The sequence below is a fragment of the Heterodontus francisci genome, chromosome 37 (assembly GCF_036365525.1).
Source record: "Heterodontus francisci isolate sHetFra1 chromosome 37, sHetFra1.hap1, whole genome shotgun sequence".
Taxonomy (NCBI): domain Eukaryota; kingdom Metazoa; phylum Chordata; class Chondrichthyes; order Heterodontiformes; family Heterodontidae; genus Heterodontus; species Heterodontus francisci.
The window spans coordinates 3,155,995-3,179,583 of NC_090407.1; the positions used below are offsets into that span (position 1 = coordinate 3,155,995).

A 23,589-nucleotide genomic window follows, 5' to 3' on the forward strand; every position below is an offset into this window, starting at 1 on the left:
ACTGTGATTGTTAGTAATGGGACCTTCCCCGGCTGGAATGTTCGTGGGTTTATTTATTACACAACTCCTGGAGTGCTGATAATGCCTTTTCAGAACCCATTTGTGAATTTAGACAAAGTGCAGAGCACACTGCCATCAGCTGACAACTTCTGGTGTTGCAGTAAGTTCACGCTGCAAACATTTTGGAATTGTAAATACAATTGAATCTTGCAGACTGGAACAATTGGCACACTGACCAGCACTCTGTGTGGCCTTTTGTGTGAGCTGAGTTCTGGCAGATTATCTAACTTAGTATCAACTAGAGGATTCAGTCTTTGATTAACGCTTTATCTGGAGACTTAAGTGGATTCCTACCTCATGGTGTCCTTCCTTCAAAGATGCTCAGCTGAACAAAAGATTTTATTTAATGAGAGCAAGGCAGAAAACTGGGAGGAGTGTCCTTTGACTCACTTAGAGATGTGATAGTTTTTAACCAATCTCTCTGCTATCAGAGGTATCCTTTGATCCTTAATGATCTTTTCCTTTTGTTTCAGGTGTGGCAGGAACTTGTAGAATTCAATCTTTCCTTGTGATTAGTGCTGATTGGCCGTGCCCTCATTGCCAGCATGGAGAATGAACAGATCCCAACTACCACCAATGCCAGCAGCAATGCCCGTCAACAGGTGCCGCAGATATCGGTCTACAGTAGCCTTCCCGACCGCCAGGCTGTACAGGTAAGAACGTGCACTTCTGTACCTTTCCAGAAGGGCAAGTTTCCGAGTCTCAGATACTGGTTGACTCCTGTAAGCATGGAGCGATGGCCCAGCTACTTTGGAGACAGAGTATCGTGAAATTGCTCAGATTGCCCCTCAGTGACTGTAAGAGACAGCAGAACTCAACAAAAAAACCTCGACAAAACCATTGCACTTTCTCCAACCCTGTTGTGCTCAGTACTTCCAACATCATCCATTGCCATCTTATACCGGACTCCTGCTTTACATCATCAGTGCCAAATAAATACCCAAAATAGCTTTCAAATCAAGTGGGGGCCATTTATCTCATCCAGTGTGGGTTATGTGAATGTCATCAGAACAGTGCTGTACACTATGCTTGTGCTTTGTATCTGCATGTGACACCTGCCCTTCTCATCCTTCTGAGCACTTGTCTTGTACAAGGAGTGCGTGTGTTGGTAATATGATAGATGCCAGGGTCATAATTCAGTAGAGAACAAAATTGCATACAGAAAGTACAGGGTAGAACTGAAAAAGGAAATAAGAGGGCAAAGAATGTGAGAATAGATTAGAGGGTAACATGAAAGGGAATCCAAAAGTATTTTCTAAACATACAAATAGTAAAAAGGATGGGTGGGGCTGATTTGTAACCTAAAATGAGACCTCCTTGTAGAGGCAGAGGACATGGCTGAAGTATTAAATGAGTACTTTGCATCTGTCGTCTTTAAAGACGAAAATGCTGTCAATGTCACAGTAAAGGAGGAGGTAGTGGAGAAATTGGATAGGGTAAAAATAGATAGAGGAGGTACTAAAATGTTTGGCAGCACTCCAAGTAGAAAATTCGCCAGGTCCAGATGGAATGCATCCTAGGTTGCTGAGGGAAGTAAGGGTGGAAATAGCAGATGCTCTGGCCACAGTCCTGCTTAGACATGGAGCGATACCCCAGGGTCCTGAAAGATTGCAAATGTTACAGTCCTAGTCAAAAAAGGGGAGAAGGATAAACTCAGCAAATACAGGCCGGTCAGCCTGACCTCGCCAGTGGGGAAACTTTGAGACTTTAATCAGAGAGGGAATTTATATGTACTCAGAAAAATATTGGTTTATAACTGAAAGCCAGCACAGATTTATTGATGACAAATTGTGTTTGACTAACCTGATTGAATTCTTTGAAATTATGTAGAGAATTGATGAGGGTAGTGCGGGTAATGTGAATATGGACTTTCAGAAGGCATTTGATAAAGTACCGCATGATAGACTTGTTGGCAAAATTGAAGACCATAGGATTAAAGGGGCAGAGGCTGCGTGGATACATGATTGGCTAAGGGACAGGAATCAGGTGAATAGTTGTTTTTCACATGGGGCAGTATGGTTAAGTGTACAGTCCTGCCCTCCAGGGGTCAGTATTGATGTACATTACTCACCTGGGCTTGGAAACACATCATTTGGAAGTTTTGCAGATGTTGTGAAACTCGGAAATGTAAATAATGAGAAGGATACTGTACCCCCTCCTTCCGGGAGTGGAGAGGAGAGGAGAGCAGTCGAACCTCTTCCAGTGCGCCTGAGTTTTGAACAAAAGGGCAAACAGTGACGTCAGAGGAGAGCTGCAAGGTGAGCAGCAGCTGTTAGACTATCTTAAAAAAAAAGGGGTAAGTTTTTTTAGTTGGAAAAAAATCTCTGGTGATAAGGTGAGTACTACTAAAGTGTTTTTTTTTAAGGACCTTATATTGAAGTGGGTAGAACAAGGCCCCTAGTATAATTAGTATTTTTTAATTAAGGGAGTAACTAATTAACCGAAGGGTAAGTCATGGCAGGAGAGCTCAGCCCCGTGATATGCTCCTTCTGTGCTACGTGGGAAATCAGGGACGCTTCCAGTGTCCCTGATGACCATGTGTGCAGGAAGTGTATCCAGCTGCAGCTACTGACTACCCGCATTACGGAGCTGGAGCTGCAGGTGGATTCACTGTGGAGCATCCGCGATGCTGAGGAAGTCGTGGATAGCACGTTTAGTGAGGTGGTCACACCGCAGGTAATGGCTGCAGAGGCAGAAAAGAGATGGGTGACCACCAGACTAAGTAGGAGGCACAGGCAGGTAGTGCAGGAGTCCCCTGTGGCCATCCCCCTCTCAAGCAGATAAACTGCTTTGGATACCTTTGGGGGGGGATGACCTGCCAGGGGAAAGCAGCAACAGCCAAGTTCGTGGCACCACGGAGGGCTCTGCTGCACAGCAGGGGAGGAAAAGGGGTGGAAGAGGGAGAACATTTTCAGGACTATGGGGGGAAAGACAGGAGAACGGGACGAATTGGGTAGCTCTTTGAAAGAGCCAGCACAGGCATGATGGTCTGAATGGCCTCCTCCTGTGCTAAGAACAAAGAACAGTACAGCACAGGAACAGGCCATTCGGCCCTCCAGGCCTGCGCCGATCTTGATGCCTGCTTAAACTAAAACCTTCTGCACTTCAGGGGTCTGTATCCCTCTATTCCCATCCTATTCATGTATTTGTCAAGATGCCTCGTAAACGTCTCGATGGTACCTGCTTCCACCACCTCCCCCGGCAACAAGTTCCAGGCACTCACCACCCTCTGTGCAAAGAACTTGCCTCGCACATCCCCTCTAAACTTTGCCCCTCTCACCTTAAACCTATGTCCCCTAGTAACTGACTCTTACACCCTGGGAAAAAGCTTCTGACTATCCACTCTGTCCATGCCGCTCATAACTTTGTAAACCTCTATCATGTCGCCCCTCCACCTCCGTCGTTCCAGTGAAAACAATCCAAGTTTATCCAACCTCTCCTCATAGCTAATGCCCTCCAGACCAGGCAACATCCTGGTAAACCTCTTCTGTACCCTCTCCAAAGCCTCCACGTCCTTCTGGTAGTGTGGCGACCAGAATTGCACGCAATATTCTAAGTGTGGCCTAACTAAAGTTTCTGTACAGCTCAATCATGACTTGCCAATTTTTATACTCTATGCCCCGACCGATGAAGGCAAGCATGCCGAATGCCTTCTTGACTGCCTTATCCACCTGCGTTGCCACTTTCAGTGACCTGTGGACCTGTACGCCCAGATCTCTCTGCCTGTCAATACTCCTAAGGGTTCTGCCATTTACTGTATACTTCCCACCTGCATTAGACCTTCCAAAATGCATTACCTCACATTTGTCCGGATTAAACTCCATCTGCCATTTCTCCACCCAAGTCTCCAACCGATCTATTTCCTGCTGTATCCTCTGACAATCCTCATCACTGTCCGCAACTCCACCAACCTTTGTGTCGTCCGCAAACTTACTAATCAGACCAGCTACATTTTCCTCCAAATCATTTATATATACTACAAACAGCAAAGGTCCCAGCACTGATCCCTGCGGAACACCACTAGTCACATCCCTCCATTCAGAAAAACACCCTTCCACTGCCCCCCCCCCGGGTTCTATGACCGAGCCAGTTCTGTATCCATCTTGCCAGCTCACCTCTGATCCCGTGTGACTTCACCTTTTGTACCAGTCTGCCATGAGGGACCTTGTCAAAGGCTTTACTAAAGTCCATATAGAGAACATCCACTGCCCTTCCTTCATCAAACATCTTTGTCACTTAGTCAAAAAACTCAATCAAATTAGTGAGACACGACCTCCCCTTCACAAAACCATGCTGCCTCTCACTAATAAGTCCATTTGTTTCCAAATGGGAGTAAATCCTGTCCCGAAGAATCCTCTCTAATAATTTCCCTACCACTGACGTAAGGCTCACTGGCCTATAATTTCCTGGATTATCCTTGCTACCCTTCTTAAGCAAAGGAACAACATTGGCTATTCTCCAGTCCTCTGGGACCTCACCTGTAGCCAATGAGGATGCAAAGATTTCTGTCAAGGCCCCAGCAATTTCTTCCCTTGCCTCCCTCAGTATTCTGGGGTAGATCCCATCAGGCCCTGGGGACTTATCTACCTTAATGCTTTGCAAGACACCCAACACCACCTCCTTTTTGATAATGAGATGACTGAGAGCATCTACACTCCCTTCCCTAGGCTCAACATCCACCAAGTCCTTCTCTTTGGTGAATATTGATGCAAAGTACTCATTTAGTACCTTGCCCATTTCCTCTGGCTCCACACATAGATTCCCTTCTCTGTCCTTGAGTAGGCAAACCCTTTCCCTAGTTACCCTCTTGCTCTTTATATATGTATGAAAAGCCTTGGGATTTTCCTTAATTCTGTTTGCCAATGACTTCTCATAACCCCTTTTAGCCCTCCTGACTCCTTGCTTAAGTTCCTTCCTCCTGTCTTTATGTTCCTCAAGGGATTCGTCTGTTCCTAGCCTTCCAGCCCTTACGAATGCTTCCTTTTTCTTTTTGACGAGGCTCACAATATCCCGTGTTATCCAAGGTTCCCGAAACTTGCCAAACTTATCCTTCTTCCTCACAGGAACATGCCGGTCCTGGATTCTAATCAACTGACGTTTGAAATACTCCCACATGTCAGATGTTGATTTACCCTCAAACAGCCGTCCCCAATCTAAATTCTTCAGTCCCTGCCTAATATTGTGATAATTAGCCTTCCCCCAATTTAGCACCTTCACCCGAGGACTACTCTTATCCTTATCCACAAGTACCTTAAAACTTATGGAATTATGGTCACTGTTCCCGAAATTCTCCCCGACTGAAACTTCGACCATCTGGCCGGGCTCATTCCCCAATACCAGGTCCAGTACGGCCCCATCCCTAGTTGGACTACCTAAATATTGTTTCAAGAAGCCCTCCTGGATGCTCCTTACAAATTCTGCCCCATCCAAGTCCCTAGCACTAAGTGAATCCCAGTCAATATAGGGAAAGTTAAAATCACCCACCACTCCAACCCTGTTACCTTTACATCTTTCCAAAATCTGTCTACATATCTGCTCCTCTACCTCCCGCTGGCTGTTGGGAGGCCTGTAGTAAGCCCCCAACATCGTGACTGCACCCTTCCTATTCCTGAGCTCCACCCATATTGCCTCGCTGCACGACCCCTCCAAGGTATCCTCCCACAGTACAGCTGTGATATTCTCCTTAACCAATAATGCAACTCCCCCACCCCTTTTACATCCCCCTCTATCCCACCTGAAGCTTTTAAATCCTGGAACATTTAGCTGCCAATCCTGTCCTTCCCTCAACCAAGTCTCTGTAATAGCAACAACATCATAGTTCCAAGTACTAATCCAAGCTCTAAGTTCATCTGCCTTACCTGTTATACTTCTTGCATTGAAACAAATGCACTTCAGACCACCAGTCCCTCTGTGCTCCGCAACATCTCCCTGCCTGCTCTTCCTCTTAGTCTAACTGGCCTTATTTACCAGTTCCCCTTCATTTATTTCACTTGCTGTCCTACTGCTCTGGTTCCCACCCCCCTGCCACACTAGTTTAAACCCTCCCGAGTGACGCTAGCAAACCTCGCAGCCAGGATATTTGTGCCCCTCCAGTTTAGATGCAACCCGTCCTTCTTGTACAGGTCCCATCTGTCCCTGAATAGATCCCAATGGTCCAGATATCTGAAACCCTCCCTTCTACTCTAGCTGTTCAGCCACGTGTCCAGCTGCACAATCTTCCTATTTCTAGCCTCACTGGCACGTAGCACAGGGAGTAATCCAGAGATTACAACCCTAGAGGCCCTGTTTTTTAACTTTCTACCTAATTCCCTAAACTCCCCCTGCAGGACCTCGTCACTCTTCCTGCCTATGTCGTTGGTACCGATGTGTACCACAACCTCTGGCTGTTCACCCTCCCCCTTCAGAATGCCCCCTGTCCATTCAGAGACATCCTTGACCCTGGCACCAGGGAGGCAACATACCATCTTGGAGTCTCTTTCACGTCCACAGAAGCGCCTATCTGTGCCCCTGACTATAGAGTCCCCTATAACCATTGTTCTTCTGCGCTTTGTCCCTCCCTGCTGAACAACATTGCCAGCCGTGGTGCCACTGCTGTGGCTGCTGGTGCTTTTCCCTGATAGGCCATCCCCCCCCAACAGTATCCAAAACGGTATACTTGTTAGAGAGGGGGATAGCCACAGGGGATTCCTGCACTGACTGCCTGCCCCTTCTAGCGGTCACCCATCTATCTGCCTGCACCTTGGGTGTAACCACTTCTCTAAAACTCCTGTCTATGACACTTTCCGCCACCTGCATGCTCCTAAGTGCATCCAGTTGCCGCTCCAACTGATCCATGCGGTCTGTGAGATCATAAGATCATAAGAAGTAGGAGCAGGAGTGGGCCGTCCGGCCCCTCGAGCCTGCTCCGCCATTCAATAAGATCATGGCTGATCTTTTCGTGGACTCAGATCCACTTACCCGCGTTCTCACCGTATCCCTTAATTCCTTTATTATTCAAAAAGATATCTACCTTAGCTTTAAAGATGTTTACTGAAGAAGCGTCAACTACTTCACTGGGCAAGGAATTCCATAGATTAACAACCCTCTGGGTGAAGAAGTTCCTTCTTAATTCAGTCCTAAATCTGCTCCCTCTAATCTTGAGGCTATGCCCTCTTGTCCTCGCTTCACCTGCCAGTGGAAACATCCTCTCTACTTGTATCTTCTATTCCCTTCATGATTTTATATGTTTCTATAAGATCCCCCCTCATTCTTCTGAATTCCAATGAATATAATTCCAATCTACTCAGTCTCTCCTCAGAAGCCAACCCCCTCAACTCCGGAATCAACCTAGTGAACCTCCTCTGCACCCTCTCCAGTGCCAGTACATCCTTTCTCAAGTAAGGAGACCAAAACTGCACACAGTACTCCAGGTGCGGCCTCACCAGTACCTTATACAGCTGCAACATAACCTCTCTGCTTTTAAACTCAATACCTTTAGAAATGAAGGACAAAATTCCATTTGCCTTCCTAATTACTTGCTGTACCTGCAGACCAACCTTCTGCGATTCATGCACAAGGACACCCAGGTCCCTCTGCATAGCAGCATGCTGCAACTTTTTACCATTCAAGTAATAATCCTTTTTACTGTTACTCCTACCGAAATGAATGACTTCACATTTATTAACATTGTATTCCATCTGCCAGACCTTTGCCCACTCACTCAATGTATCTATGTTCCTCTGCAAATTTTCACAGTCATCTGCACACTTTGCTCTGCCACTCATCTTAGTGTCATCTGCAAACTTTGACACCCTACAAGTGGTCCCCAACTCCAAATCATCTATATAAATTGTAAATAATTGCGGACCCAACACCGATCCCTGAGGCACACCACTAGTGACTGATTGCCAACCAGAATAGCACTCATTTATCCCCACTCTCTGCTTCCTGTCAGTCAACCAATCCTCTATCCATGCTAATACTTTACCCCTAACGCCATGCATCCTTATCTTATGCAGCAGCCTCTTGTGCGGCACCTTGTCGAAGGCTTTTTGGAAATCTAGGTACACCACATCCACTGGGTCCCCATTGTCCACCTTGCTCGTAATGTCATCATAGAATTCCAAAAGATTTGTCAAGCATGACCTGCCCTTCATGAACCCATGCTGCGTCTGCCCAACGGGACAATTTCTATCGAGATGCCCTGCTATTTCTTCCTTGATGATAGACTCAAGCATCTTCCCCACGACAGAGGTTAAGCTAACCGGTCTATAATTCCCCATCTTTTGTCTACCTCCCTTTTTAAACAGTGGCGTCACATCTGCTGTTTTCCAATAAACTGGGACTACCCCAGAGTCCAGTGAATTTTGGAAAATTATCGCCAGTGCACCTGCTATCTCTCCCGCTATCTCTTTTAGTACCCTAGGATGCATTCCATCAGGGCCAGGAGACTTATCAATCCTTAGCTCCATTAGCTTGCCCAACACTACCTCTTCCGTAATAATGATTGTTTCCAGGTCCTCACCTACGTTCGTCTCTTTGTCAATTACTGGCATGTTATTAATGTCCTCCACTGTGAAGACCGATACAAAATACCTGTTCAATGCCTCGGCCATTTCATCATATCCCATAACTAAATTCCCCTTCTCATCCTCTAAAGGACCAACGTTTACTTTAGCCACTCTTTTTCGTTTTATATATTTATAGAAACTTTTGCTATCGGTCTTTATATTCTGTGCTAGTTTTTTCTCATGTTCTATCTTACTTTTCTTTATAGCCCATTTTTGTGGCTCTCTGTTGACCTTTAAAGTTTTCCCAATCTTCTCGTTTCATGCTGTTTTTGGCCACTTTGTATGCCTTCTCTTTCAATTTGATAGTCTCCCTTATTTCCTTAGACACCCATGGCAGATTACCCCTTTTCTTCCAGTCCTTCCTTTTCACTGGAATATACTTTTGCTGAGCACTTTGAAAAATTGCTTTGAAAGTCCTCCACTGGTCGTCAACTGTCCCACCATAAAATCTTTGTTTCCAGTCTACTCTAGCCAAGTCCTCCCTCATTCTATTGTAGTCCCCCTTGTTCAAGCACAGGACCCTGGTATTGGATTTTATCTTCACACTCTCCATCTGTATTCTAAATTCAACCATACTGTGATCACTCCTTCCAAGAGGATCCCTAACTATGAGGTCATTAATTATTCCTGTCTCATTACACAGTACTAGATCTAGGATAGCTTGCTCCCTCGTCGGTTCCATTACATACTGTTCAAGAAAACTATCACGGATACACTCAACGAACTCCTCCTCAAGGCTACCCTGACTGAGCTGGTTCGACCAATCTATATGTAGATTAAAATCCCCCATGATAATTGCCGTACCATTTTTACAGGTGAGGAGCTGCAACTGGGTACACTTCCTGCAGATGTAGTCCTCCGGAACGCTGGAAGCGTCACGGACCTCCCACATCTCACAGGTGAAGCATTTCACCCCTCTAACTGACATTTCTGGCACTAATTAGTCAATTAATATAAAATAAATAAATACTTATTAAATCCTTACTCTTCTTTGGCCTCCTTATCTCGAGAGACAATGGATACGCGCCTGGAGGTGGTCAGTGGTTTGTGAAGCAGCGCCTGGAGTGGCTATAAAGGCCAATTCTAGAGTGACAGGCTCTTCCACAGGTGCTGCAGAGAAATTTGTTTGTCGGGGCTGTTGCACAGTTGGCTCTCCCCTTGCGCCTCTGTCTTTTTTCCTGCCAACTACTAAGTCTCTTCGACTCGCCACATTTTAGCCCTGTCTTTATGGCTGCCCGCCAGCTCTGGCGAACGCTGGCAACTGACTCCCACGACTTGTAATCAATGTCACAGGACTTCATGTCGCGTTTGCAGACGTCTTTAAAGCGGAGACATGGACGGCCGGTGGGTCTGATACCAGTGGCGAGCTCGCTGTACAATGTGTCTTTGGGGATCCTGCCATCTTCCATGCGGCTCACATGGCCAAGCCATCTCAAGCGCCGCTGACTCAGTAGTGTGTATAAGCTGAGGATGTTGGCCGCCTCGAGGACTTCTGTGTTGGAGATACTGTCCTGCCACCTGATGCCAAGTATTCTCCGGAGGCAGCGAAGATGGAATGAATTGAGACGTCGCTCTTGGCTGACATGCATTGTCCAGGCCTCGCTGCCATAGAGCAAGGTACTGAGGACACAGGCCTGATGCACTCGGACCTTTGTGTTCCGTGTCAGTGCGCCATTTTCCCACACTCTCTTGGCCAGTCTGGACATAGCAGTGGAAGCCGTTCCCATGCGCTTGTTGATTTCTGCATCTAGAGACAGGTTACTGGTGATAGTTGAGCCTAGGCAGGTGAACTCTTGAACCACTTCCAGAGCGTGGTCGCCAATATTGATGGATGGAGCATTTCTGACGTCCCCATGATGTTCATTTTCTTGAGGCTGATGGTTCGGCCAAATTCATTGCAGGCAGCCGCAAACCTGTGCCTCAGGGTAGATGCGCTCGGCTCTGGAGCCTGTTCAGAGCGGCTCGAGCAAAGACTTTCCCCACTATGCTGAGCAGGGAGATTCCACGGTAGTTGTTGCAGTCACCGCGGTCACCTTTGTTTTTATAGAGGGTGATGATATTGGCATCGCGCAAGGTACTTATTAAATCCTTACTAAATTGTTATATTTAACTATATGGTCCCTAGTGCTAGATTTCTACTATAAATATTAAATGCTAACTAAATACAGTAATCTCCTCCCTCTGATTTAGTTACTCTACTTATTAATTAGTTAATTAGTGTTTTAATCAATTTTTATCAGTTTTATTTTCAAATTCGGTACAGATTCCCTGCCAGCCAATCAGGTCACAGCTTTCCTGTGACGTCACTTTTTCAGTTTTTTTTCCCCACCCGAGGTAACTTACTGCTCTGGAACTCCGCCCTCCGAGTCTGCTCCGAAAATCCCTGAGGTAAGTTTTTTATACTTACCGCTCCGGAACTCCGCCCTCCAAGTCTGCTCCGAGAATCCCTGAGGTAAGTTTTTTATACTTGCTGCTCTGGAACTCCGCCCTCCGAGTCTGCTCCGAGAATCTCCGAGGTAAGTTTTTTATACTTGCTGCTCTGGAACTCTGCCCTCCGAGTCTGCTCCGAGAATCCCTGAGGTAAGTTTTTTATACTTACCGCTCCGGAACTCCGCCCTCCGAGTCTGCTCCGAGAATCTCCGAGGTAAGTTTTTTATACTTAACGCTCTGGAACTCCGCCCTCCGAGTCTGCTCCGAGAATCTCCGAGGTAAGTTTTTTATACTTAACGCTCTGGAACTCCGCCCTCCGAGTCTGCTCCGAGAATCTCCGAGGTAAGTTTTTTATACTTACCGGTCTGGAACTCCGCCCTCCGAGTGCTGTAGAATACCATGATTCAATGTCATCCCTGCAGATATGTGACATTGCAATGCAGTCAGGAATGTAATATTGGGAACAAAAACAAGAAATGCTGGATTCACTCAGCAGGTCTGGCAGCATCTGTGGAAAGAGAAGCAGAGTTAACGTTTCGGGTCAGTGACCCTTCTTCGGAACCAAAGACCTCCTTTTTCCTCAACCGAGGATTCCCCCCCACTGTTGTTGACAGGGCCCTCAACTGTGTCTGGCCCATTTCCCGTACCTCTGCCCTCAACCCTTCCCCTCCCTCCCAGAACCGTGACAGGGTTCCCCTTGTCCTCACTTTCCACCCCATCAGCCTCCATATCCAAAGGATCATCCTCCGCCATTTCCGCCACCTCCAGCGTGATGCCACTACCAAACGCATCTTCCCCTCCCTTCCCCTGTCAGCATTCCAAAGGGATCGTTCCCTCCGCGACACCCTGGTCCACTCCTCCATTACCCCCACCACCTCGTCCCCATCCCATGGCACCTGCCCCTGCAATCGCAGGAGGTGTAATCCTGCCCATTTACCTCCTCTCTCCTCACTATCCCAGGCCCCAAACACTCCTTTCAGGTGAAGCAGCGATTTACTTGTACGTCTTTCAATGTAGTATACTGTATTCGCTGCTCACAATGTGGTCTCCTCTACATTGGGTGACCGTTTTGCGGAACACCTCCGCTCGGTCCGCAAGCAGGACCCTGAGCTTCCGGTTGCTTGCCATTTCAACACTCCCCCCTGCTCTCATCTCTGTCCTGGGATTGCTGCAGTGTTCCAGTGAACATCAACGCAAGCTCGAGGAACAGCATCTCATGTACCGATTAGGCACACTACAGCCTGCCGGACTGATTTCAGAGCATGACAGCCCCCCATTTTACTTTCATTTTTAGGTGTTTTTTCTTTTTTCTTTTTTACATTTTTTACAACCTTTTTTTTTTGCATTTATTTCATTTCATCTTCGTTTGTTCAGTTTGCGTACCCACTGTTTTTTTCATGTTTGCACTTGCTGCTGTTCAATATTCAGTGCATTAACACCTATTCTGTAGTAATGCTTTGTCTTGTTTGCCTTTGCTCCATGACCTTTTGGTCAGCTATGTGGCCTTATCCAATCGGCACCTTCTCCTTTGTTATCTCTTGCCCCACCCTCACCTCACTTGCTTATAACCTGTGACATTTTTAATATTTGTCAGTTCCGAAGAAGGGTCACTGACCCGAAACGTTAACTCTGCTTCTCTTTCCACAGATGCTGCCAGACCTGCTGAGTGAATCCAACATTTCTTGTTTTTGTTTCAGATTTCCAGCATCCGCAGTATTTTGCTTTTATTTTAGTATGTAATATTGGGATCTCACTGTTCTGTTAAAGTGGCACTGACTGTGACTGGAATAACTCAGCAATGATTACACAATATCTGAATGTCCCTAAACTCTTACATCGAACTGCAGCAATTGTGTGATTCTTCCTCTCATTACCTCATACCGCCTTATCAAAAGGCACAGCCGCCCCCTACAGTGGAATGACCCCCTTTAACAGTGTGCTGTTGCAGGTTCTGCCAGTGCCTCAATCAACATCACTAATACAGATTATCTGGTCATTATCACATTGCTGGGAGCTTGCTGTGCACAAATTAGCTGTTTCCTACATTAGAACTGTGACTACACCTCGAAATTGACTGAAGCGCTTTGGCACATCCTAAGGTTGTGAAAGGCGCTATATAAATACAAGTCTGTCTTTCTTTCTCACTTGTCATTACACTAAGCTGCGCAGACTGGGTGATCTCAGGTTTGAAAGTTAAAGGGAGTCATGTTAAATGAAACAAGAATTCACTAACCCTAAATCGTTGGGGTCAAGACCAGGACTTTGGGTAGGGCCTTCGAGCCTGCTCCACTATTCAACAAGGTCATCGCTGATCTTCTACATCAACTGCACTTTCCCGCCCTATCCGGATACCCCTTGATTTCCACAGTGTTCAAAAATCTTTGTCTGTCTTGAACATACTCAGTGACTGAGCATCCACAACCTTCTGGGCTAAAGAATTCCAAAGATTCACAACTGTCTGAGGGAAGAAATTTCTCCTCCTCTCTGTCCCTTACCTTGAGACTATAGCCATATCTTCTAGACTCAGCAGCTGAGGGGAGCAACCTCCCCTCTCCGAATGTTATACATTTCAATGCGACCACTTCTCATTCTTCTAAATTCCAGAAGGCCCATTCTGCTCAATCCCTCTTCATGGGATAAGGCTGTCATCCCAGGAGAGGGCCAATGGTCCTGCTTCCCGGTGAGGATCCCACCTACATTGTGCGAGGTGGAGGACGAGGTTGGAGAAATTCCCAGTGGTGTAGGTCTCTGTCTCCATGTCACTGGCCTTGTAAAGGAGCAAGCGGAGAACCCAGCCTTCAAGAGGCCCTTTGGAAATGCCCAAGTTACGCTGGGAGATCGCAGAAAGGGCGGGAGAGTTTTAGTTCCAGGATGTTTGCTTCACTGAACTCTCTCTTTTACATAAAGTCACTCCATGCAGCATTATTCTGAACATTATTTTGTACAATTTGTTTATCTTGTTAAGAATTTGATTTGCTTCTTTTGAAATGAGAAGGGAAAGCTCAGTGGCTATGGTTGTCATGCTACCTTCTGCCAATAGATGGTGGTATTTGTAAAGAAAGTGACAGTGCCAGGTTGAGGTTTTACTAACTGTGTTAAACACAGTTCAGGCATTTGTTCAAAATATAACTTTTATTCCTTGATCTGAGATTATAGCACAGAAACAGGCCATTCGGCCCTACTGCTTTATGCCATTGTTAATACTCCACAAGAAACTCATGCATCCCTCTTCATCTGAGCCGATTAGCACCTTCTATTCCTTTCTCCCTCGTGTTTATCCAGCTTTCCCTGAAATGCTTCGATACTATTCACCTCAAGTTCTCCCAGTGGTAGCGAGTTCCACTTTCTCACCACTCTCTGGGAAAGAAGGATTGAGGCTGAATTCCTGTGTTCATATCATCAAATCACAATTACATCATTGACGATCAGGAGTTATGATTCACTGGAGACTGTTGTTGGGGAAATAATTGCAGTGCAACACAAGCCTCAGTTTCGATGCTTGTCTTTCTCACTGGGCGGCTTTAGCTGGTATCTGGCAAATGATCCAGTAATTAAAGCACAGCCTTGTTGGGCAAGATCTGTTTTCTGTAAATATTGCTGCTGTCCGATAACAGCTTCTCAATGGGAGAACGTAATATTCTATTTATCAATTAGTAAAGGATTGCCCTTTGTTCCATTGCTGCCTGAGATTCATTGCCAATGCAGATCAGAAATCATGGCTTTTAAGTAGAATATTCAATCTCTCCTGACATTGCCCATTTTTCATGGTCCAATAAAATTACTTGATCTCTCCTGGCATTGTTCATGGTCCAGAACCTGGAGTACAGTTTTTAATGATTATCAGGGCCATGATGCAGTTGAAATGTGACAGTGTTTATCTTTCTGTACGGACAAAATCCACTCAAGCTGCATCTCACATGACAGACTCAGGGTAAACATATTACACACTTTATAAGACACGAGGCCTCAGATATTTGTACCATTAAAATATTCACTAATTTACAAAATTTGAAGATGAAAATAAGCTGTTCTTGCCTCCTCCCAAAACCTAACTCAATAATTTACATTCTACTTTGTCTCTGATCTGCCTCCCACAGTTGATCTGCAGAAATTGTTCAAGATGCAACAGCTTTATTTGTTTTTTTTTCTTCCATCCTATATCCATAATTTCTTCCGGGGGAGGTGGGTGGGAAAAGACTGAGTGTTCCCAAAATCAGACAGTGTGGGAGGGTGTCAGTGACTCAATAATTGGAGCTGGTCTGTTAGAGAGCAGAGCAGTATAACAGGCAGAGGGAGAATTTGGAGAGTGGTTCAATGGGATTGATTATGTGTAAATACTGCAATATTTACTTCTTTTATTTATTTTCAGTTTTTTTTAATATTCATTCATGGGATGTGGGCGTCACTGGCCAGGCCAGCATTTATTGCCCATCCCTAATTGCCCTTGAGAAGGTGGTGGTGAGCTGCCTTCTTGAACCGCTGCAGTCCATGGCAGTTCAATACTAGAATTGTTTAACTGTGTTTATTTGGTGTCTTTCATGTAAGTTAGTTTAAATCAGCAATGGATTAGTTTGTTGGTTATGTTAGTGGTGTTGTGAGCTGTTTTAGTTTTCAATGTCTGGAGCTAATGCGCAAGTTTAAAACAGTAAAAACCAATGAAACTTAGTAGCAAGAAATAAGTTCTGACCAGTAAGAGATCAATGGAATGCAAAAGGTCTGGAGAATATAGCCTCGGAGAGCATTCAGTCTTGAAGCACAATTGGCCTAAAGTTCTATTTTAGGGGGTTAAATCATTGTGGTCTGGATAACAGTTTGGTTTACTAAGGAAGGGTGATATGTGGGAGGTGTGCGTGCGTGTGTTCATTCAATTTAAGATCGAGAGTTTTGGATTTGGGGAGCAGCTGATGATGTCTGGAAGGCTGAAGGGCACCTGGACATTTCAGGAGGTGGTCTCCCTCTCCACCGCCCTCACCCCCCACAGGCAGAGTGAAGCAGGGAAGTGGGTGACTATCCGTTTGTAGAGGAAGTGTAGTAAGAGGCCAGAATCATATTTAATACTGAACACCTATGATAGTAACTACAGCTTGGGGGAGGGAAAGCAGGAGCCAAGACCATGGCATAATAGAGCAGGTGTTGCTAAAAAGATAGATAGATACACAGCAGTCAAAGAAAATGCCAGGATCAGAAGAATGGACAAGCACCTTGTAACTGCAAATAAACTGTTATATTCCAGGTGTTAGGATAAGGGACATTGATGCAAATGATTTTGGAGAGGGAGAGGGAATATCCATGCTGGAACCAGCGACATGGAAGAATTGGAATTGATGGCTTTCAAAATTAGGTTCCCCCCCGCCCCCGCCCCATGCCCGTCGCTGCCTCTTTCCCCTTTGCCCTGCAATTGTTCCTGTTCAGGTATTTATCCAGTTCCTTTTTGAAATTTATATTAAAACTGTTCCCACTGCCCTTTCAGGCAGTGCATTCCAAATAACGTCACACAAAATTGAGGCACAGGAGGGAACCTTTCAGCCCATCATGTCTGTGCCTGCCAAAAAAGAACTGTCCAGCCGAATCCCCCTTTCCAGCTCTTGTCCGTAGCCTTGAAGATCGTAACCGCTCAATGTGTGTCTAAAGGAAACCTCCTCATCTGCCCCTGGTTCTTTAAACTCTATTTAACTCTATGTCTTCTGGTTACTGACCCTCCTGTCATTATAAACAATTTCTGTCTATCTACTCTATCAAAGCCATTTATAATTTTGGGCACCTCTATAATGACTCCTCTTAACCTTCTTTGCTCTAAGGAGAACAATCCCAGCTTCTCCAGTCTCTCCACATAACTGAAGTCCCTCATCCCTGCTCCCATTCCAGTAAATCCCCTCTGCTCCCTCTCCAAGGCCTTGACATCCTTCTTGTGCCCAGAATTGGACACAGTATTCCAGCTGAGGCTGAGCCAGTGTTTTATAAAGGGATTAGCATAACTTCCTTGCTTTTGTACTTTATGCCTCTATTTATAAAGCCAAGGATTCCATACGTTTTTTTGTAACAACCTTCTCAAATTGTCCTGCTGCCTTTTGAAGATTTCAGATAGTAAAGGATTTTATAAACACTTTATAAAGAAAGAGTAGGACTGATTTGAGTTTTTTAAAAAAGGAAAATCCACAGATGGAGGATGAAAGAAGGGCCCAGTGGAGTGTGATAGTCAGGAAAAGAGTGGACTAGGAGGAGGTGCTGTATTGAGGACAAATATTAAAGTTCCTTTTTTTACCTTAGCCCCTCACACACACATACACTGGCTAACTAGAAAGATAAAAGAGATTTTTGGTTTTAGAGCTCTGTTACAAAAAAAACAGACCAAAAAACACCACTTAGGCTGAATACTTGCTCATTCTTGAAGAGAAAAAAGGTATGGTAGGATGTCTTTTGTTTTGGTTTGGCATCCCAAATGCGTGTAGGTGACTGTCACTGGGATCTCTCTCGAACAGTTCTTTCCAAGCAATGTGGAAGATCAGTTTGGGTAGGCTTTACAAGAAATGCAACTACAGAGGCTTCAGATAGGCCTTACAGCAGAAATACAGCAACAGGGGTTTCAGTTCCCACATATTCAACACAAAAATAGAGTGGTTAACTGTGATGAGACTGTGCATCTGTCAAGTGGACATTATTCATAGATTGAGCAGATGGATCTTAGCTGAACTTTGTGGAGAAACGTGAGGAGAGGAAATATATACTTAAAATGAAACTTTAAAAGAAATAAAGCAACAGTGAGAATGAGGGGTCAGACATTTAGCATTTTAAAGGTGGAAAGACAGATTGGTAAAACTATAGTTTTTATAAACGGAAGCATTTTGAGTGTATAATCACCTCAAGAACTTAAAATTAAAAGTCTTCTGCTCTGATGAAGAGTATAAATGCAAAAACATTTTTCTTATAGATTCTGACCAACATTTTTTTATTCATTCATGGGATGTGGGCGTCACTGACCAGGCCAGCATTTATTGCCCATCCCCTAGTTGCCCATGAGAAGGTGGTGGTGAGCTGCCTTCTTGAACTACTGTAGTGCTGTTAGGAAGGGAGTTCCAGGATTTTGACCCAGCGACAGTGAAGGAACGGCGATATAGTTCCAATCAGGATGGTGTGTGACTTGAAGGGGAACTTGCAGGTGGTGGTGTTCCCATGCATCTGCTGCCCTTGTCCTTCTAGTTGGTAGAGGTCGCGGGTTTGGAAGGTGCTGTCTAAGGAGCCTTGGTGCGTTGCTGAGTGCGTCTTGTAGATGGTACACACTGCTGCCACTGTGCATCGGTGGTGGAGGGAGTGAATGTTTGTGGATGGGATGCCAATTTAGTGGGCTGCTTTGTCCTGGATGTTGTCAAACTTCTTGAGTGTTGTTGGAGCTGCACCCATCCAGGCAAGTGGAGAATATTCCATCACGCTCCTGACTTGTACCTTGTAGATGGTAAACAAGCATTGGGGAGACGAAAGGTGAGTTACTCACTGCAGAATTCCCAGCCTCTGACCTGCTCTTGTAGCTACAGTATTTATGTGGCTACTCCAGTTCAGTTTCTGGTCAATGGTAAGCCCCAGAATGTTGTTAGTGGGGGATTCAGCGATGGTGATGCAATTACACGTCAAGGGGAAATGGTTAGATTCTCTTTTGTTTGAGATGGTCATTGCCTGGCACTTGTGTGGCACGAATGTTACTTCCCATTTTATCAGCCCAAGCCTGTATGTTGTCCAGGTCTTGCTGCATATGGACACAGGCTGCTTCACTATCTGAGGAGTCATGAATGGTGCTGAACATTGTACAATCATCAGCGAACATCCCCACTTCTGACCTTATGATGAAGGGAAGATCATTGATGAAGCAGCTGAAAATGGTTGAGCCTAGGGCACTACCCTGAGGAACTCATGCAGTGATGTTCTGGGACTGAGATGATTGCCCTCCCACAACCACAACCATCTTCCTTTGTGCTAGGTATGATTCTAACCAGCAGAGAGTTTTCCCCTAGATTCCCATTGACTTCAATTTTGCTAGGGCTCCTTGATGCCATACATGGTCAAATGCAGCCTTGATGTCGAGGGCAGTCACTCTCACTTCACCTCTTGAGTTCAGCTCTTTAGTCCATGTTTGAGCCAAGGCTGTAATGAGGTCAGGAGCTGAGTGGCCCTGGCAGAACCCAAACTGAGCATCAGTGAGCAGGCTATTGTTGAGCAAGTGCCACTTGATAGCACTGTCGACGACTCCTTCCATCACTTTACCGATGATTGAGAGTAGACTGATAGGGCGGTAATTGGCTGTGTTGGATTTGTCCTGCTTTTTGTGCACAGGACATACCTGGGCAATTTTCCACATTGCTGGGATGCCAGTGTTGTAGCTGTACTGGAACGGCTTGGCTAGGGGTGCAGCTAGTTCTGGAGCACAGGTCTTCAGTACTATTGCTGGAATGTTGTCAGGACCCATAGCCTTTACAGTATCCAGTGCCTTCAGCCATTTCTTGCTATCACGCGGAGTGAATCGGATTGGCTGAAGACTGGTATCTGTGATGCTGGGACCTCAGGACAAGACCAAGATGGATCATCCACTCTGCACTTCTGGCTGAAGATGGATGCAAATGCTTCAGTCTTGTCTTTTGCACTGATGTGCTGGGTTCCCCCTTCGCTGAGGATGGGGATGTTTGTGGAGCTTCCTCCTCCTGTCAGCAGTTAAATTGTCCACCACCATTCACGACTGGATGTGGCAGGACTGTGTGTATATTTCTAACACAAATGAAGCATTTGTAAAATTCAAAATATTCTGTTCTAAACAGCCCCCGAATCTCCAGTCAATAGGAATATGGTCATAGAGTTGTACAGCATAGAAACAGGCCCTTCGGCCCACCGCGTCCATGCTGACCATAATGCCTATCTATACTAATCCCACCTGCCTGCATTAATTCCATATCCCTCTATGCCTTGTTCATTCAAGTACCTGTCCAGATGCCTCTTAAATGTCTCTACTGTTCCTGCCTCCACCACCTCCTCAGGCAGCTCATTCCAGATACCCACTATTCTTTTTGTGAAAAATTTACCCCTTTGATCCCCTTTAAACCTCCTCCCTCTCACCTTAAATCTATGCCCTCTAGTTTTAATCACCCCTACCATGGGAAACAGACTCTGGCTATCTACCCTATCTATGCCTCTCATAATTTTATATACCTCTATCATGTCCCCTCTCAGCCTCCTTTGCTCCAGGGAAAACAGACCCAGCCTATCCAATCTCTCTTTATAACTCAAGCCCTCCAAACCAGGCAACATCCTTATGAATCTTTTCTGCACCCTCTCTAGCTTAATCACATCTTTCCTGTAGTGCGGCGACCAGAACTGCACACAGTACTCCAAATGTGGCCTAACCAACGTTATGTACAACTGTAACATGATGTCCCAACTCTTGTACTCAATGCCTCGGCCGATGAAGGCAAGCATGCCATATGCCTTCTTCACCGCCCTGTCTACCTGTGTTGCCACTTTCAGGGAACTATGTACTTGCACCCCAAGGTCTCTCTGCTCAAGAACACTCCCCAGGGCCCTGCCATTCACTGTATATGTCCTGCCCTGGTTTAACTTCCCAAAATGCATCACTTCACACTTGTCTACGTTAAATTCCATTTGCCAATCCCTTGCCCCCTTTCCCAGTTGATCTATATCCTGTTGTAACCTTAGACAACCTTCTTCACTGTCCACTATATCACCAATTTTGGTGTCATCTGCAAACTTACTAATCATGCCCCTTACATTCACATCCAAGTCATTAATATTATGACAAATAACAGCACCGATCCCTGCGGCACACCACTGGTCACCGGCCTCCAATCTGAAAAACAACCCTCCAATACCACCCTCTGCCTCCTATCACCAAACCAATTTTGTATCCAATTTGTTAGCTCACCCTGGATCCCATGTGTTCGAACCTTCCAGACCAGCCTACCATGCGGGATCTTGTCAACGGCCTTGCTAAAGTCCATGTAGACAATGTCCATCGCCCTGCCCTCATCAATCCTCTTGGTCACCTCCTCAAAAAACTCAATCAAATTCGTGAGACATGATTTCCCACGCACAAAGCCATGCTGACTATCCCTAATCAGACCATGCCTTTCCAAATGCATATACATCCTGTCTCTCAGAATCCCTTCCAATAACTTTCCCACCACTGATGTAAGGCTCACCGGCCTGTAGTTCCCTGGCTTGTCCCTGCTGCCCTTCTGAAATAAAGGTACAACATTAGCTATCCTCCAGCCTTCCAGTACCTCACCCGTGGCTAACGATGATACAAAAATCTCTGCCAGGGCCCCAGCAATCTCCTCCCTTGCTTCCCATAGCATCCTAGGATACACCTGGTCAGGCCTGGGGATTTATCCCCCTTAATGTGCTTCAAAACCTCCAACACCTCCTCCTTTGTAATGTTGATATGCTCCACTATATCGCTGTTCCCTCCCTTGAACTCACTAGCTTCCATGACCTTCTCCACGGTAAATACAGATGAGAAGTATTCATTTAAGACCTCGCCCATTTCCTGTGGCTCCACACATAGATTGCCACACAGATCCTTAAGGGGACCTACTCTCTCCCTAGCTACCCTTTTACTCTTAATATACTCATAGAATCTTTTAGGATTCTCCTTTATCTTATCTGCCAGGGAAATCGCATGGCCCTTTTTCACCCTCCTAATTTCCTTCCTAAATGTACTCCTACATCCCCTATACTCCTTGAGGGACTTGCTTGATCCCAGCTGCCTATACCTGACATATCCCTCCTTCTTTGTCCTGACCAGACCCTCAATATCCCTCGTCAACCAAGGTTCCCTGAACTTGCCAGCCTTGCTCTTCCATCTAACAGGAACATGCCGGCCCTGAACTCTTCCTATCTCACTTTTAAAAGCCTCCCACTTGCCAGATGTCCCTTTACCTGTAAACAGCCTCTGCCATTCAACTTTTGAAAGTTCCTGTCTGATGCCATCGAAATTAGCCTTACCCCAATTTACGACTTCAACTTGAGGACCAGTCCTATCCTTTTCCATAACTATCTTGAAGCTAATAGAATTAAGGTCACTGGTCCCAAAGTGCTCTCCCACTGACACATCAACCACCTGCCCATCCTCATCTCCTAAGAGGAGGTCGAGTGTAGCCCCTTCTCTCGTAGGGACATCCACATACTGCTTCAGAAAACTATCCTGGACACACTTAATAAATTCTTCCCCATCTGATCCCTTAGCACTAAGGCAGTCCCAGTCAATATTAGGGAAGTTAAAATCACTTACTATTACAACCCTATAATTCCTACACCTATCTGTGATTTCCCTCCATATTTTCTCCTTCAGTTCCCTCTGACTATTGGGGGGCCTATAGTATAATCCCATCAAAGTGATCACCCCTTTCTTATTTCTAAGTTCTACCCATATGGCCTCGCTGGACATTCCCCCCGGGATATCCTCTCTAAGTACTGCCGTGATGTCCTCCCTAATCAATAGTGCAACTCCCCCTCCTCTCTTACTTCCACCTCTGTCATGCCGGAAAGATCGGTACCCTGTAACATTGAGCTGCCAGTCCTGCCCATCCCTCAACCACGTTTCCGTAATAGCTATAGTATCACAAACCCATGTACCAATCCATGCTCTGAGTTCATCTGCCTCACCTGTAAGGCTTCTTGCATTAAAGTCAATGGTGTAATCTTCATTCTCCTATCATTTCCTCTCGGAGAAAGAGTTGCAAATAGTCATAAAGGCACAGAAGGAGGCCATTCGATCCATCAAGTTCATGCCCGCTCTCCATAGAGCAATCTTGTCAGTCCCATTCCCCTGCTCTGTCCCCATAGTCCTGCAAGTTTATTTCCCTCAATTGCCCATCCAATTTCGTTTTGAAATCATTGATTGTCTACACCTGCACCACCCTCGTGGGCAGCAACCAACAATTGTCTTAATGTGTGACTAAAAGTATACATATTGCTGAAAAAATGCAGCGCTGTGCTTATTCTGGACATCTGACTCCTTCCTCAGAGCCAAGGATGAAACCTGTCACCACAAAACAAAGGATTTGGACCCTCAAGTAGAGTTGATTTTATAAATGGGTTCAGCCTAACGTGTTTGTGTGTGTGTCTGTTTGTGTGGATTAATGGATGGCCTAGTATAAAGCAATCACTATGGTTACCAGCTGTGACCTATGACCTTTAGATGAATGCTTAGCTCTTTTTGTTGCTCCTCCAAAGCAGTGTGTCATTGGCTCAGTTCCGTTACAGTGATTAAACGCCTAAATATTGTGAGCATATTTTCCACTTGGAGAACATCCTGTGTTGAACTGTTTTATTCTTAGAAATCTGATTTTTTTAATTGTCTTTAGACTGAGACCTACAGAGGCCACATTCAGTTCAGAGGTCAGCATTCTCCCTCTCTATTGTTGGATTAAAGGAGGGTGCTCAGAAACCTCTCTCTCCACGTTTGGTCGCCTAGTTACGCAAGGGCTTGCAGAGCTGACAGTCATTCTGGCACAAAAGAAAAGATTTGAGTCATTGTGGCAGTAGCTAGATT

General features: G+C 45.6%; 1 protein-coding gene across 15 annotated transcripts in view; it reads left to right on the forward strand.

The window, feature by feature from the left end:
- Nucleotides 1-23,589, forward strand: part of LOC137351950 (polyhomeotic-like protein 2) — a 321,230-nt gene that overhangs the window by 161,499 nt on the left and 136,142 nt on the right. For 14 of the 15 annotated variants that reach the window (XM_068016840.1, XM_068016839.1, XM_068016842.1 and 11 more), the window contains one exon: nt 534-713. In XM_068016840.1, the coding sequence (XP_067872941.1) occupies nt 606-713 (108 nt within the window). In that variant the 5' untranslated portion in view covers nt 534-605. Of the gene's footprint in view, nt 1-533; nt 714-9,424; nt 9,509-23,589 lie in introns of those variants that run through there. The other variant, XM_068016851.1, reaches the window with a different exon arrangement.